At 33.4% G+C, this 14,057-nt stretch overlaps 1 protein-coding gene across 1 annotated transcript in view; it reads left to right on the top strand.

Moving 5' to 3' along the window:
- gnaz (guanine nucleotide binding protein (G protein), alpha z polypeptide) overlaps window positions 1–14,057 on the top strand; it is a 59,849-nt gene that overhangs the window by 35,056 nt on the left and 10,736 nt on the right. Inside the window, exon 2 of the mRNA XM_061907973.1 lies at window positions 391–1,595. Within this exon, the coding sequence (XP_061763957.1) occupies window positions 873–1,595 (723 nt within the window). The 5' untranslated portion in view covers window positions 391–872. The remainder of the gene's footprint in view (window positions 1–390; window positions 1,596–14,057) is intronic.

The raw sequence follows: 14,057 nt of genomic DNA, 5'->3' as shown, positions 1-14,057 counted from the left end.
GCAGAATAGAAAATGGGCAGATCAACTGGTATAAAAAGGGTCAATTTAATTTATAAAAGAGTTATAAAGGCGGGATTTGAATTGTTTGACTGCAAAATGACACCAAGACATTGGAACTTCAGAATATTTAGCGAGTGGCCACGGACTTAAGGACACACCTTCACACCTGACCAGCTGTAATATTTCCGAGGATTGGTTACAAAATTTGTCCGTCATTGAGCAAAGCATTTCAGCAATTTAGAAGCTAATTGTCCATCAGTCAGAAAACATACAAAGTTAGGAAATATCAGTTTTGACCACAGATCATAGAGGTCGCCAAAAATGTGTTTCTGCACCTGTTCAAAATGCTGAAACCGGTCTTCATGTGTGTCTTCTCTGTTGTTTTTCCAGACACACGGCCCTTCGGTAAACTGAAGAATCATCGGCAAGACGAGGACAGTTGTGGACGATTGCAACACTTCCGCCATGTGGAGGCGGAGCCAGATGAGTTTCACCATCGCACACCTCAAGCCAGAACATTTCTTGCACTGACCAACGCTGAAAGGTGTCGGCCTTCCCTTGCAGAGCATTGCCCCCGGGGCGCCCCTGCTATGAACCCCAGATCCCTAGGCTTCAGCAGGCAGTCCATCCTCAGTGCCAGGCACTGTGTGGGCATCCCACCGGTCTGGGTTTTGCCCACACAGGACACAGACTGCCCCTGAGCTAAAAGAATGAAACGCTCCTAAGTCACTCGCCGGTTGTGACGTCGTACCCACCTCCTCTCCCGAAGATCCTCGGCCTCTGCCGCAGTTACCGTAACCTCTTCTTTGCAATTTGCTCCCTCGTCCGGCGGCAGCACGAGTTCCTTTGCGCTCACCACGTGGTGGAGGACCATGGGATGCCGTCAGAGCTCGGAGGAGAAGGAAGCGGCTCGGCGCTCGCGGCGGATCGATCGCCACCTGCGCTCCGAGAGCCAGCGACAGAGGCGTGAGATCAAGTTATTGCTGCTGGGCACCAGCAACTCCGGCAAGAGCACCATCGTCAAGCAGATGAAGATCATCCACAGCGGCGGCTTCAACCTGGAGGCCTGCAAAGAATACAAGCCCCTCATCCTGTACAACGCCATCGACTCGCTCACCCGCATCATCCGTGCCCTGACCACACTTAAGATTGACTTTCAGGACCCTGATCGCGCCTACGACGCCGTGCAGCTCTTCGCCCTCACAGGGCCGGCGGAAAGCAAGGGCGAGATAACTCCGGAGCTGCAGGGGGTCATGAAACGCCTGTGGGCGGACTCCGGGGTCCAGGAGTGCTTTCAACGGTCCAATGAGTACCACTTGGAAGACAACACGGCGTACTACCTGAACGACCTGGACCGCATCTCCGCGGCAGAGTACATCCCCACGGTGGAAGACATCCTGCGATCCCGCGACATGACTACCGGCATCGTGGAGAACAAGTTCACCTTCAAGGAGCTCACCTTCAAGATGGTGGACGTTGGCGGACAGCGATCAGAGAGAAAGAAGTGGATCCATTGCTTCGAGGGCGTGACTGCAATCATTTTCTGTGTTGAACTGAGCGGCTATGACCTCAAACTCTACGAGGACAACCAGACGGTAAGGAGCATGAAGCTTGTCTTTTCCATTGTTTTCTCCTCCTTATCCCTTTTTCTCTCCTTCTCCTTATCATCCCTCCATCCATCCATTTTCTACCGCTTATTCCCTTTCGGGGTCGCGGGGGGCGCTGGCGCCTATCTCAGCTACAATCGGGCGGAAGGCGGGGTACACCCTGGACAAGTCGCCACCTCATCGCAGGGCCAACACAGATAGACAGACAACATTCACACTCACATTCACACACTAGGGCCAATTTAGTGTTGCCAATCAACCTATCCCCAGGTGCATGTCTTTGGAAGTGGGAGGAAGCCGGAGTACCCGGAGGGAACCCACGCATTCACGGGGAGAACATGCAAACTCCACACAGAAAGATCCCGAGCCTGGATTTGAACCCAGGACTGCAGGACCTTCGTATTGTGAGGCAGACGCACTAACCCCTCTGCCACCGTGAAGCTTCTCCTTATCAGTCTTCTCCTTTTTTTTCTCCTTCTCCATCTTCTTTTCTTTCTCCTTCTCCTTGTTCATCTTCTCAATCTCCTTCTTCCTCTTCTCCAACTTCTTCTCCTTATCTTTGTCTTTCTTCTCCTTCTCCCTTTCCACCTTCTCTTTCTTCTTCCTCTTCTCCATCTTCTTTTCTCTCCCTTTCTTTCTCCTTCTCCATCTTCTCTTCTTTCTCCTTGTCCATCATGTCCTTTTCTTTATCCTTGTCCATATTGTCCTCCTTCGTCCTCTTGTACTTCTCCTTTTCTTTCTCTTTGTCCATCTTTTTCTTTTCTCTTTTCTTTCTCTTCTCTGTCTACTCCTTCTCCTTTTTTTCTCCTTCCCTTCTCCTTGTCCATCTTCTTTCTCTTCTCCTACTTTTCCTTTTCTTTCTATGTCTATCTTCTCCTTCCTTTCTCCTTGTCCATCTTCTCCTTCTCCTCTTTGTCTATCTTTTTCCTTATTCTCTCCTACTCCCTTTCTTTCTCCTTGTCCATCTTCTCATTTTCTTTCTCCATCTTATCCCTCTCTTTCTTCTTCTTCCTCTTCTGCTTCTTCTCCTTTTTCTCTCCTTCTCTTTTCTTTCTCCTTCTCCATCTTCTCCTTCTTCTTCTCCTCCACATTTTTCTTCTTCTTCATCATTTTGTGTTAGTCCTCATTTTCAAAATGGCTTCCAATGTTTGTTCTGACAGCTTGGATTGCCAACTTGTTATTTTGCGGCTCCACTCATAAATATTCACAAGTCATGTTCACTGTATCACTACAAGACACATTCATTATACGGTTTCTCTTTATTTGATCAAAAATACTGCAGGCTTTGACTGTGCGGATATATTTTCAAATCCTTCTACTTATTTTGTAGGTAATCACAAACGTCACGTAATCACAGGTTCGTTGTGGTACCACATCTGTTGTTCATGAACACGTGAATAATTAATACTGAACAAAAATAACTATTTACGTGTGTGGTAGAGTAATATATATAGTAGTAGTGTGTGGCAGAGTAAAACCTATAGTAGTAGTGAATGGTACAGTAAAACAGTAGTGTGTTGTAGAGTCTAATATGTATAGTAGTAATGTGTGGCAGAGTAATACCTATAGTAGTAGTGTGTGTTAGAGTAAAACATATTAGGGTGTTGTAGAGTCTAATATACTGTATATAGTAGTAGTGTGTGGTAGATTAATACATATAGTAGTAGTGTGGTAGAGTCATACGCATAGTAGTAGCGTTTGATAGAGTAATCTATTTAGTAATAGTGTGTGGTAGAGTAATATATATAGTAGTAGTATGTGGTAGAGTAATGTTTATAGTAGTAGTATGTGGTAGAGTAATATGTATAGTAGTAGCGTATGGTAGAGTCATACGTATAGTAGTAGTGTATGGTAGAGTAATACGTTTAGTAGTAGTGTGTGGTAGAGTCATAAACATAGTAGTAGTGTGTGATAGAGTAATTTATTTAGTAGTAGTATGTGTTAGAGTAATATGTATAGTAGTAGCATGTGGTAGAGTAATATGTATAGAAGTAGTGAGTGGTAGAGTAATAAGTATGGTAGTATTGTGTGGTAGAGTAATATGTATAGTAGTAGTGTGTGGTAGAGTAATACGTATAGTAGTAGTGTGTGATAGAGTAATTTATATAGTAGTAGTATGTGGTAGAGTAATATATTTAGTAGTATGTGGTAGAGTAATACGTATAGTGGTAGAGTCAAAAGTATCGTAGTAGTGTGTGGTAGAGTAATACGTATAGTACTAGTGTGTGGTACAGTAAAACGTAGAGTAGTAGTGTGTTGTAGAGTCTGGTATATATATTAGTAGTGTGGTAGAGTAACTTGTATAGTAGTAGTGTGTAGTAGAGTAACATGTGTAGTAGTAGTGTGCGGTAGAGTAATATGTAGAGTAGTAGTGTGTGGTAGAGTACTCTGTATAGTAGTAGTGAGCGGTAGAGTAATTACGTACAGTAGTAGAGAGTGGTAGAGTAATAAGTGTAGTAGTGTGTGGTAGAGTAATACGTACAGTAGTAGTATGGGGTAGAGTAATATGTATTGTAGCAGTATGTGGCAGAGAAATATGTATAGTAGTAGTATGTGGTAGAGTAACATGTATAGTAGTAGTGTGTGGTAAAGTAATACGTATAGTAGTAGTGTGTGGTAGAGTAAAACGTATAGTAGTAGTGTGTAATAGAGTAATTTATATAGTAGTAGTATGTGGTCGAGTAATATATGTATATTAGTAGCGTGTGGTAGAGTCATGCGTATAGTAGTAGTGTGTTGTAGTGTCTAATATGTATATTAGTAGTGTGGTAGAGTAACATGTATAGTAGTAGTGTGTGGTAGAGTAATATGTGTAGTAGTAGGGTGTGTGTATTAGAGTAATATGTAAAGTAGTAGTGTGCGGTAGAGTAATATGTAGAGTAGTAGTGTGTGGTAGAGTACTATGTATAGTAGTAGTGTGTGGTAGAGTAATTATGTACAGTAGTAGTGAGTGATAGAGTAATATGTGTAGTAGTGTGTGGTAGAGTAATGCGTACAGTAGTAGTATGTGGTAGCGTAATATGTATAGTGGTAGTATGTGGTAGAGTAACATGTATAGTAGTAGTGTGTGGTAGAGTAATACGTATAGTAGTAGTAGTGTGTGGTAGTGTAATATGTATTGTAGTAGAGTAATTTATATAGTAGTAGTATGTGGTAGAGTTATATGTATAGTAGTAGTGTGTGGTACAGTAATACGTATAGTAGTAGTGTGTGGTAGAGTAATTTATATAGTAGTAGTATGTGGTTGAGTAATATATATAGCAGTAGTATTTGTTCGAGTAATATGTATAATAGTAGCGTGTGGTAGAGTTATACGTTTAGTAGTAATGTGTGGTAGAGTAATATGTATTGTAGTAGTGTGTGGTACAGTAAACGTAGAGTAGTAGTGTGTTGTAGAGTCTAATATGTATAGTAGTAGTGTGGTAGAGTAACATGTATTGTAGTAGTGTGTGGTAGAGTAATATGTGTAGTAGTAGTGTGTAATAGAGTAATATGTACAGTAGTAGTGTGTGGTAAAGTACTATTTATAGTAGTAGTGAGCGGTAGAGTAAATACTTACAGTAGTAGTGTAATATGTGTAGTAGTGTGTGGTAGAGTAATATGTATAGTAGTAGTATGTAGTAGAGAAATATGTATAGTAGTAATGTGTGGTGGAGTTAAATGTATCGTAGTAGTGTGTGGTAGAGTAATACGTATAGTAGTAGTGCTATGTGGTAGAGTAATACGTATAGTAGTAGTGTGTGGTAGAGTAATACGTATAGTAGTAGTGCTATGTGGTAGAGTAATACGTATAGTAGTAGTGTGTGGTAGAGTAATACGTATAGTAGTAGTGCTATGTGGTAGAGTAATACGTATAGTAGTCGTGTGTGGTAGAGTAATACGTATAGTAGTCGTGTGTGGTAGAGTAATATGTATAGTAGTCGTGTGTGGTAGAGTAATACGTATAGTAGTAGTGTGTGGTAGAGTAATACGCATAATAGTAGTGTGGTGGAGTAATACGTATAGTAAGTATCACTGATAGTCAGACACACTAGGTGTGGTGAAATTACTCTCTGTTTTTGACCCTTGTTCCAGCCCCTGGGAGGTGAGGGGAGCAGTGAGCAGCAGCGCTGGCTGCGCTTGGGAATCATTTTAGTGATTTAAACCCCAAGTCCAACCTTTGATGCTGAGTGCCTAGCGGGAGGTAATGGGTCCCTTTTTTATAGTCTTTGGTATGACTGGGCCATAGTAGTGTGTGTGGTAGAGTAATACGTATAGCAGTAATGTGTGGTAAAGTAATACGTATAGTAGTAGTATGTGGTAGAGTAATATGTATAGTAGTAATGTGTGGTAAAATAGCACGTATAGTAGTAGTGTGTGGTAGAATATTACATATTTGTACTCATTCATACAAATATTACACATACTGTCTATTCAGCAATAGCATTTTATAATGTGCTGGATGACTTAAAGTAATTAAATGTTTTTACAATGCTCTTGGTTTTTTCATTTCAGAAATATATTTGATTTTCTGAATGAAAAAACAAACAGTATTAATAACAAGTTAGACATTAAAAAATAATGCCTTGCAATATGCATTTTCTTGTGTTTGGATCATTCAGACGCATGAAAGTGCTGCAGTGTCCTGATGATCCCCTGCCTCTCTGCAGCGTGTCACTACTAAAATACTTTGTGTTGTCTATATATTGTTTTACAATATATGTACTAAGGTTTTACAAATTATACATGTTGCTGCTTTTTACAAAGTACTCATTTCAGTAAGTACTACTTTTCAAATTGTACACACAGTGTTAGTAGATCACACGTAAAACACCCACTAATAGTACACACTATTTTATACTTTGTACACAGAAAAATTTTACACACTATTGTATACTTTTTACACACAAATATTACACACTATTGTATACTTTGTAAACACCAACAGAAAACACTGTTTTATACTTTGTACACACTAATAGTACACACTATTTCATACTTTGTACACACTAATAGTACGCACTATTTTATAATTTGTACACACAAATATTACAAAATATTGTATACTTTGTACACACTAACAGAAAACACTGTTTTATACTTTGTACACACTAATAGTAAACACTATTTTATATTTTGTACACACTAATAGTACGCACAATTTTATAATTTGTACACAGTGTACTTTGTACACACTAACAGAAAACACTGTTTTATACTTTGTGCACAATAATAGTAAACACTATTTTATACTTTGTGCACAATAATAGTAAACACAATTTTATACTTTGCACACAATAATGGTAAACCTTATTGTATACTTTGTACAATTTAATATTACACACTATTTTATACTTAGTACACACTATTCTATATTTTGTTCATAGTCATAGTACACACAAATTGTACATTTTATACTTTATACAAATTAGTAGTGCACACTATTTTACTTTCTATGCACTAATAAACATTATTTTATACTTTGTACACAAAAAGAGTACACATTATTCTATACTTTGTACACTCTAGTTATACTTTGTACACACTAATAGTACATACTATTTTATACTTTGTACACACATATTGATTACATGACATACTTTCTAATAATATTGATGATGAGACATAATTTATGATAATGTTGATCAGATGACATAATAGTATTGATCCCGTAACATAATTTATTATACTGATCATGCGATATTATTTATTATAATATTGATTATGTGACATCAGTATTATCATTATTGATCATGTGAGTGACATCATTAATAATGATAATTTTGATTATGTGACATTAATAATAATATTGGTCACGTGACATTTATATTGATCACGTGACATCATTATTAATAATACTGATCACGTGACACCATTAATATTGATCATATGACATCATTAATAATATTGATCATGTGATATCATTTATATTAATAATGGTCACGTGACAATCCTTAATAATAATATTAAATCATGTGACATCATTAGTAATAATATTGATCACGTGACATCATCAATAATAATATTGATCACGTGACATCATTAATAATAATATTGATCACATGACATCATTATTAATAATGCTGATCACGTGACAAAATTCCTGCCTGTTTCAATGATTGTCACACGGCAACTTCGTGTTGCCATAATTCTCACAGCAGAACACATTCATACCCGCATCCTCCCTGTCCCGTCCTTGTCCTCGTAATGAATCGGTTTCTGTGGTTACTGTTGCATAGCAACAAGCCAGTCAACTGCTCCTGATCCTGCAATGTTGACAATCAGCAGTGACGAGGGAGAGAAGGGAGGATGAGAAGAAACGGGAAAAGGAGGCAAGGGAGGGGCTGCGCACAACACACAGCGCATATATATATATATATATATATATATATATACATATACATATACACACACATATATATAGTTCAAGTAAAAAAAAATTAAAAATAAATAAATAAAAATATATATATCTGTATATCTATACACACACTTACATACATACATATATATATATATACACACACGTATTCTGTATATACATACATACATATATACACATACTTACATACATATATATATACACACACACATATACATACTGTACATACACACACATATACATTATATGTATATACACACATGTATATATACATATATACACGTATATATATATACACACGTACAGTATATATACATACACATACACACACACACATAAATACATATACACACACACACACACATATACATAAATACATATAAACACACACACACATATATATATGTATATATATATATATATTTATATTTTAAACAGTACAGATGGCATAATACATATACGTGGTATGTAGTACACATACAGTATGAATATATATTTACTGTGTATATGCAATACACAATACCATCTGTACTGTACACACACACACACAGAGTGGGTGTGTATAGATTAGAGATGTGTATAGTGTGTGTGGTATATAGTGTACATACAGTAGATGTGCAGCACAAACAAAATATTTCACTAGCATGTGATTTCTTACTGCATCATCTCATAATGCCGCTTTCATGACCGCAGGAAATCAGATGTTGCTTTTGTTGCCAAACTCAGGACGTGAACAAAAATGCATCAAAACTTTCTTTTTGAAAAGACATTCCTATTTGTAAATGTCACATGCTTTCAATCAACACCAGATTATTATTACTAAAAGATATTTCCCCCCATGTCGTGCCATCATGCAGACATGCCAGTGTATCATCTGTAGAACTGTAAACAACAGTCACAGTTGTTGTATCATGTGTAGAATTGTAAACTACAACATTCACAGTTGTTGTATCGTGTAGAACAGCAAACATTCACGTGGACAACAATGTGATGAACACACACGATTCAGTCTCATGATGATGTCATCATAAAGTCCCATTCTGCACTAACTTCTACTACACGCTGGTGATAAAGAACTGCAAACTTGATAGGACACAAAGACGATCAACTAAACTAAAATATTATTTAGTAAGATTTTGTTGAGTATATATCTTATATTTGCAGATTATCTTGTACAATTCTGTCAAGTTAATATCTTACATATTATATACTATGATTTTGTCGAGTAAATATCTTAAACTTGCAGATTATGATTTTGTCAAGTAAATTATTTATATTTGCATATTATTTATTAGGATTTTGTCAAAAACATATCTTATATTTGCCAATTATTTTGTATGATTTTGTCAATATCTTATAATTGCAGATTTTTGTTGTGTGTTTTTGTCGAGAAAATATCTTATATTTGCAGATTATTTATGATTTTGTCAATTTATATTTACTTTTTGTATGATTATATAACTACATATCTTATATTTGTGGACTATTATTTTTTATGATTGTCAAGTAAATATCTTATATTTTGTAACTATTATTTATTACGATTTTGTCAAGTTAATATTTTATATTTGCAGATTATTTACAACATAGGATTTCATCAAGTAAATATCTTAAATTTGAATATTTGTATTTGTTATGATTTTGTTGAGTAAATATATTATATTTTTAGACTAATATGATTTTGTCAAGAAAATATATTTGCAGATTATGATTTTGTCAAGTAAAATATTTATATTTGCATACTACTTATTATGATTTTGTCAAGTAAATATATTTGTAGAGCATAATTTTGTCAAGTAAATATCTTGTATTTATAGATGTATTATAATTTTGTCAAGTTAATCTTATATTTGCATATTATTTAGTAAGATTTTGTCAAGTAAATATCTTATATTTGCAGATTAATTAGTACAATTCTGTCAAGTTAATATCTTATATATTTGCATATCATGTACTATGATTTTGTAGAGTAAATATCTTAAATTTGCAGATTATGATTTTGTCAAGTAAAATATTTATATTTGTATATTATTAATTATGATTTTGTCAAGTAAATATATTTGTAGAGCATAATTTTGTCAAGCAAATATCTTGTATTTACAGATTTATTATAATTTTGTCAAGTTAATCTTATATTTGCATATTATTTAGTAAGATTTTGTCAAGTTAATATCTTATATTTGCAGATTAATTAATACAATTCTGTAAAGTTAATCTTATATAATTGCATATTATGTACTATGATTTTGTAGAGGAAACATCTTAAATTTGCAGATTATGATTTTGTCAAGTAAATTATTTATATTTGCCAATTATTTTGTATGATTTTGTCAATATCTTATATTTTCAGATTTTTGTGTGTAATTTTGTCAAGTATTCGACTAAACTTGTGAGCAGAGGATTGTGTGTCTTTAGTGAGCATACAGTCCACTTATTGTGTTTGTCTTTAAGAATATGCAAAACATATGCTAATCATCAGAATGCCAGCAATAATGGGATGAGAAGATGCAAATTTAACACACAGTGTGATTTAGCAAGACTACAACTGTTCTGCGGGGGCTATTTGGTGTCTTCATTTAGCAGGTCTTAAAAGAATGTTGCACGGAAAAATATATGTGGGAGAGGAAGCTATCGTGTTGCAGCTCCATCCTACGAGTGTGTGTCAACATATGTGTATTGTCATTCGCACAAATATCACTTGTCTATTCAGCAATATCATTTTCTAATTTTACATCTGCCGGATGATTTAAAGGGCTTATTAAAACTAACTTTTAGGTGTCTGCTGGCGTTGTTTGAATATTTTAATGGTTTGTTTTGTTCACATTGAAAAAAAAAAAAAAAAACCTGAGATTTTGTTGAGAGACCAGTTGATCACTTCCATTGTTTAGGTTTTAGAGAGCAGTGCAAAAAGAGGTGGCAAGACATAAGGGGCAGGGGGAGGGAGTGTCCGCCTTCGATGAGAGCCAGTGAGGAAAAAGCCCAAGTGTGATTCCAGTTTGAAGGTTGGATTCCGAAAATATATGAGTGTTAGTGGGAGATGTCAGGCTTGTTAAAATGTTCAAAAGGTATTAAAATATGAAAAATGTGCGTTGCTTAGTGTCATTCAACATGTGATGAGAAACAATAAGACAAGTTATGGTGTCGTCACAATGTTTTTTTAGTTGTCCAAAGTATGATTTTGAGTAAATATCTTATATCTGCAGAATATTTATTATGATTTTGTCAGGTAAATATATTATATTTGCAGATATATTTATTTAGACCGTGCCTAGTAAGTATCTTATATTTGTAGACTATTATTTATTGCGATTTTGTCAGATATTTTTATATTTTCAGATTATTTATTATGATTTTGTCAAGTAAATATATTTACAGATTATTCATTATAATTATCAAGTAAATATCTTATATTTGCATATTTATTATGATTTTTGTCAAGTAAATATCTTATTTGCGGAATATGATTTTGTCAAGTAAATATTTTATATTTGCAGAGCATTATGATTTTGTCAGGTAAATATCTTGTATTTGCATATTATTTATTTTGAATTAGTCAAATACATCTTATATTTGCATATTATTTAGGAGGATTGTGTCAAGTAAATGTCTCATACTTGCAGATTTAGTTTGATTTTGTGGAGTAAATATCTTATATTTTCTGATTATTTTGTCAAATAAATATATTTTATTTGCATATTTATTATCATTTTTGTCAAGTTAATATCTTAGATATTTGCACATTATTTAGTACGATTTTGTCAAGTAAATATCTTATATTTCAAGATTTAGTACAATTCTGTCAAGTTAATATCTTATATATTTGCATTTTACGTACTATGATTTTGTCGAGTAAATATCTTACATTTGCAAATTATGATTTTGTCAAGTAAAGTATTTATATTTGGTCAAAAACATATCTTAGAGTTTTTTTGTATGATATTGTCAAGTAAATATCTCACATTTGCAGATTTATTATGATTTTGTCACGTAAATATCTTATATTTGCAGAATATGTATTATGATATTGTCAAGTAGACAGCTTATGTTTGCAGAGCATAATTATTTTGACAATATCTTGAATTTGCAGATTTAGTACAATTCTGTCAAGTTAATATCTTATATATTTGCATATTATGTACTATGATTTTGTCGAGAAAAGATCTTAAATTTTCAGATTATGATTTTGTCAAGTAAATTATTCATATTCGCATATTATTTATTATGAGTTTGTTAAAAACATATCTTATATTTGCCAATTATTTTGTTTGATTTTGTCAATATCTTATAATTGCAGATTTTTTTGTGTCATTTTGTCCAGTACATATCTTATATTTGCAGATAATATTTCAAGTAAATATATCAAATTTGCAGTTTATTTAGTATGGTTGTCAAGTATATGATTTATATTTGCAGATTATTATAATTGTGTTGAATAAGCAAATATAAGATATTAATTTATTATGGTTTTGTTAAGTACATTTCTTATACTTACAGATTATTTAGTATGATTTTGTGGAGTAAATGTTTTATCTTTGCATATTTCTTTGTATGATTATATAACTAAATATCTTATATTTGTGGACTATTATTTTTTATGATTGTCAAGTAAAATGTCTTATATTTTGTAACCATTATTTATTATTATTGTGTCAAGTAAATATTTAATATTTGCAGATTATTATGATTTTGTCAAGTAAAAAATTATATTTGAAGATTTTTATTTATCATGATTTTGTTGAGTAAATATCTTAAATTTGAAAACCATGGTTAGGACTTGGCAGGAATGAGGACTCAGTTGCAGACGGGAAACGATTGAAACTGACACTGATCTAATAACAACAATCCATGATAAGCTTCACAAAAGGAAAATCGCCCACAAAGAGCGAGAGACAAATCGCTATAAACAGAAACTACTCTATAAAGAGCTAAGAAAAATCTACAAAGAATAAATCAAGGCAGTACTTATCGACTTTGACAAGACTGTGACAGCCGGCTGGAGGTACAAGACGAGACGATATACTCTGGCAACAAGACAGGGGGGGACGAGGACTATATACACATGAGGGAGGGTGACACAGGTGGACACAATCAGGCAATCAGGAGAGACATCAGACCAGTGTCACAGGTGGAAGGGCAAAAGGATTACATTTTCCACATAAAACAGGTAGTTTGCCAGACAACCCCAAAACAGGACTTCCCTCACCGCGGTGTGACAACTATTATTAATTATGATTTTGTCGAGTAAATATATTTGTAGACAATTTTTTACTATGATTTTTTTCAAATAATTATCTTCTATTTGTAGACTATTATTTAAAGTAAATACTTGACAATGCAAATTATTTATTATTTATTTTGTCAAGTAAATATCGTAAATATAAAGACTATTAATAGACTATTATTTATTATGATTTTGTCAAAAAAAATTATATTTGTAGACTATTATTTATTATGATTTCCTCAAGTAAATACTCGACAATGCAGATCACTTATTCTGATTTTGTCAAGTAAATATTTTATATTTGCAGATTATTTATTATGATTTCATCGAGTAAATTTCTTGAATTTGAAGACTATTATTTATTATGATTTTCTCAAGTAAATATGTTATATTTGTAGAATATTATTTATTATGATTTTGTCAAGTAAATATTTTATATTTGAAGACTTATTTATTATGATTTTGTTGAGTAAATATATTTTATTTGTAGACTATTATTTATTATGATTTTGTCAACTAAATATCTTATATTTGTAGACAATTATTTTTTAGCATTTTGTCAAGTAAATATCTTATATTTGTAGACTATTATTTATTATGTTTTTGTCAAGTAAATACTTGACAATGCAGATCATTTATTATAATGTTATCAAGTAAATAGTTTATATTTGCAAATTATTTATTTTGATTTTGTCAAGTACATTTCTTAAATTTGAAAACTTTTACTCATTATGATTTTGTCGGGTAAATATATTATATTTGTAGACTATTATTTATTATATTTTTGTCAAGTAAATACTTGACAATGCAGATCATTTATTATGATTTTATCAAGTAAATATCTTATATTTGTAGACTATTATTTATTATA

This window comes from Nerophis ophidion, linkage group LG08 (assembly GCF_033978795.1).
Source record: "Nerophis ophidion isolate RoL-2023_Sa linkage group LG08, RoL_Noph_v1.0, whole genome shotgun sequence".
NCBI classification, from domain to species: Eukaryota; Metazoa; Chordata; class Actinopteri; order Syngnathiformes; family Syngnathidae; genus Nerophis; species Nerophis ophidion.
This window is presented reverse-complemented; position numbering and strand designations above follow the sequence as displayed.